The sequence below is a fragment of the Galeopterus variegatus genome, unplaced genomic scaffold, assembly GCF_000696425.1.
Source record: "Galeopterus variegatus unplaced genomic scaffold, G_variegatus-3.0.2 Scaffold3273, whole genome shotgun sequence".
Lineage (NCBI taxonomy): Eukaryota > Metazoa > Chordata > Mammalia > Dermoptera > Cynocephalidae > Galeopterus > Galeopterus variegatus.
The window spans coordinates 162,958-165,357 of NW_007729384.1; the positions used below are offsets into that span (position 1 = coordinate 162,958).

A 2,400-nucleotide genomic window follows, 5' to 3' on the forward strand; every position below is an offset into this window, starting at 1 on the left:
TTGTAGAGGGTGGGCCCAGGTGCCATCCCCTCCCTGGCACCCAGAGGGCTGGGTCACATAGCACCATCAGTGTGACTCCTTCCTGTCCCTCGGAGAGAGTGTCGGGAACAGAGCCCACTGTCCAGGGTTCAAACGGGTGCTCATAGCAGTCAGTGCCCAGGGTCAGTGTCCACTCTCTCCGAAGCTCCATTACTTCTCAGTAAACACCGCCTGCCTCATGGGTTGCTGTGAAGCTTAGAAGAGCTTTATCAGTACCTGGAACACAGTAGGCACCTGTGCATGGCAGATACTGGAATACATCAAACTCCTATACGTGCTTCAAAGCCCAGCTTCAATGCTCCCGCTTCCAGGAATCCTACCCGGCTCACTGCACTCAAAACCCTGGTTCCACCTCTGGCCTCCCCTCGTCTCAGGTCCCTCCTCTGGTCCCATCCGGACCTCCTGGGGACTGGAGAGCTGTGGGTCTGGCTCTGGAGGGCCTCGTTTCTGTGACGTGAATTGTGGGAACCAAACCAACCTGTGTGATGCTGACAGCTCTTGGTGCACAGAGAAATTTATTGTCAAACAACTCTGGAGAGTGGAGTAGGGAGGGCAGGAGCCTCAGGTCTGCTTCCAGCCTGAGGTTGGGCCGGGACCAGGACCGGCAGCTGCACTTCCACAAGAGCCCAGGTTTGGAAGAAACCTGAGCTGTGCTGGGGACCCAGGCCCGCGTGGGGCCGGATGCCGAGTTCTAGAACACAGGAAGCTCCGTCTCTGTCCGGCCACTGGGGAGGGCAGGAGGGTGTCCCTTTCCCTGCCTAGGCTGGCCTGGCTGGGCCAGGAGAGAAGAAACTGGGTCACTGGAAGGAAACTCACTCTGCACCCTGCGTGGGGCCACAGGATCACAGCCCCCAGGGACGGGAAGGATCAGGTGACCTAGGAAGACCTTGGACAGTTCAGAAAAAGGGGAGGGAAGAAGGCTCCTTTCCCCAGTGCCCTCCTGGATTCTCTGAGCCCCTCCAGCAAAGCCAGGCCCCAGGAGTGGCCTGCCCACACCCAACTCCACAGCATAGGACACTGAGGCTTGGCCCAGGAGGGGCAGCTGGGTGGCCTGTGCCCCACAGGCTGTCAGGGCATGGTGTCAGTGGCCATGGTGGTGGCCCGTTTCGAGTGGCGGATGCCCATGGTGTAGGCTGGGGCCCTGGCTTTGTTCACAGTGACCTGCTCTGGGCTGTGGGTGCCAGGGCCAGGTGTCTCCTGCAGGAGGCGCATTGCACGGGGCCGCCCCAGCATGGTGAAGGCCGGCCGGCGCTGACGGTAAGTGTTCAGGTCTGGGCTATCGTACTGGCCTGGGCCTGGGATCTCAGCAGGATCCTGTGGGGGGCGGGTGGGGGGCGTTCGGCCCAGCACTGTGTAGCTGGGGCTGCTGGGCTTGGTGAAGATCTGCGAGCCCCAGAGAGAGGGCATGGTGTAGGCATTCGGGGCAGGAGCTGAGTTATCCAGGGGCCTCGGGCGGAGGCGGGAGCCCAGCGTGAAAGCTGGGGATGTCCGGTGACACACAGGGAGTGCCTTCTCTGGGCTGTAGGCCCCAGGGCCTGGCGTCACCTCCAGATCTGCAAGAGTGGGGAAGCAGGGTTGGCACTGGACAGTCTTCACCTGCTCAAAGACCATGCATGGCTCCGTATTGCCTACGTACGTCCTGCAGCTCAAGCAGCCCCCTGGTATTTCTCCCCTATCCCCATTATCCACGCACACTGTTTTCCAGGTTTCCAGGCCCTTTCCCAAGCTCAACCCTCTGCCAGGCATGCCTCCGTTTGCCACAATCCCCACCTCCAGGCTACCTTCCCCACACCATCCTTGCAGACAGAGCCCTGACAGCCTTTCCCAGGTTCCCCCTGGCCTGGGTATTTCTCCCTCCCCAGACATTACCACACTGAGGTGGGATGATCCACACCTGGGTCTAACTCCACCACAGATGGGGATCTCATAAAAAAGCAAGGGTGTGTCAAATCTACTCCACTCCCTAGCAGTTGACTTAATACATGTTTCTCTGGGTGGGTGGATGAGTGGTTGAGTGAGAGGCGAACGGATGGATGAAGGGATCCATGAATGTATAGACAGATGGATCCATGGACGGACAGTTGGAAGGGTGGGTGAATGGCTGGTGAGTGGGTGGGTGGATGGTGGGTGAATGGATGGATAGATGGGTGGATGGATGGTGGATGGTGAGTGGGTGGGTGGATGAAATGACTATGGATGGATTCATCAGTATGTGGGAGAATGTGCTGATAGAAGGGTGGTACAGTGGATGGACTGGTAAGTGGATGGACAGATGGACTGATGGGTAGATCAGCGGATCAACAGACGGACAGGAGGGTGGGTGGGTGGGTAGACAGATGGATGGGTGGGTGGGTGGTATGT

General features: G+C 59.0%; 1 protein-coding gene across 1 annotated transcript in view; it reads right to left on the reverse strand.

Moving 5' to 3' along the window:
- Positions 1-1,107: 1,107 nt before the first annotated feature.
- ODF3L2 (outer dense fiber of sperm tails 3-like 2) overlaps positions 1,108-2,400 on the reverse strand; it is a 6,360-nt gene continuing 5,067 nt past the window's right edge. The window contains exon 4 of the mRNA XM_008584479.1: positions 1,108-1,592. Within this exon, the coding sequence (XP_008582701.1) occupies positions 1,108-1,592 (485 nt within the window). The remainder of the gene's footprint in view (positions 1,593-2,400) is intronic.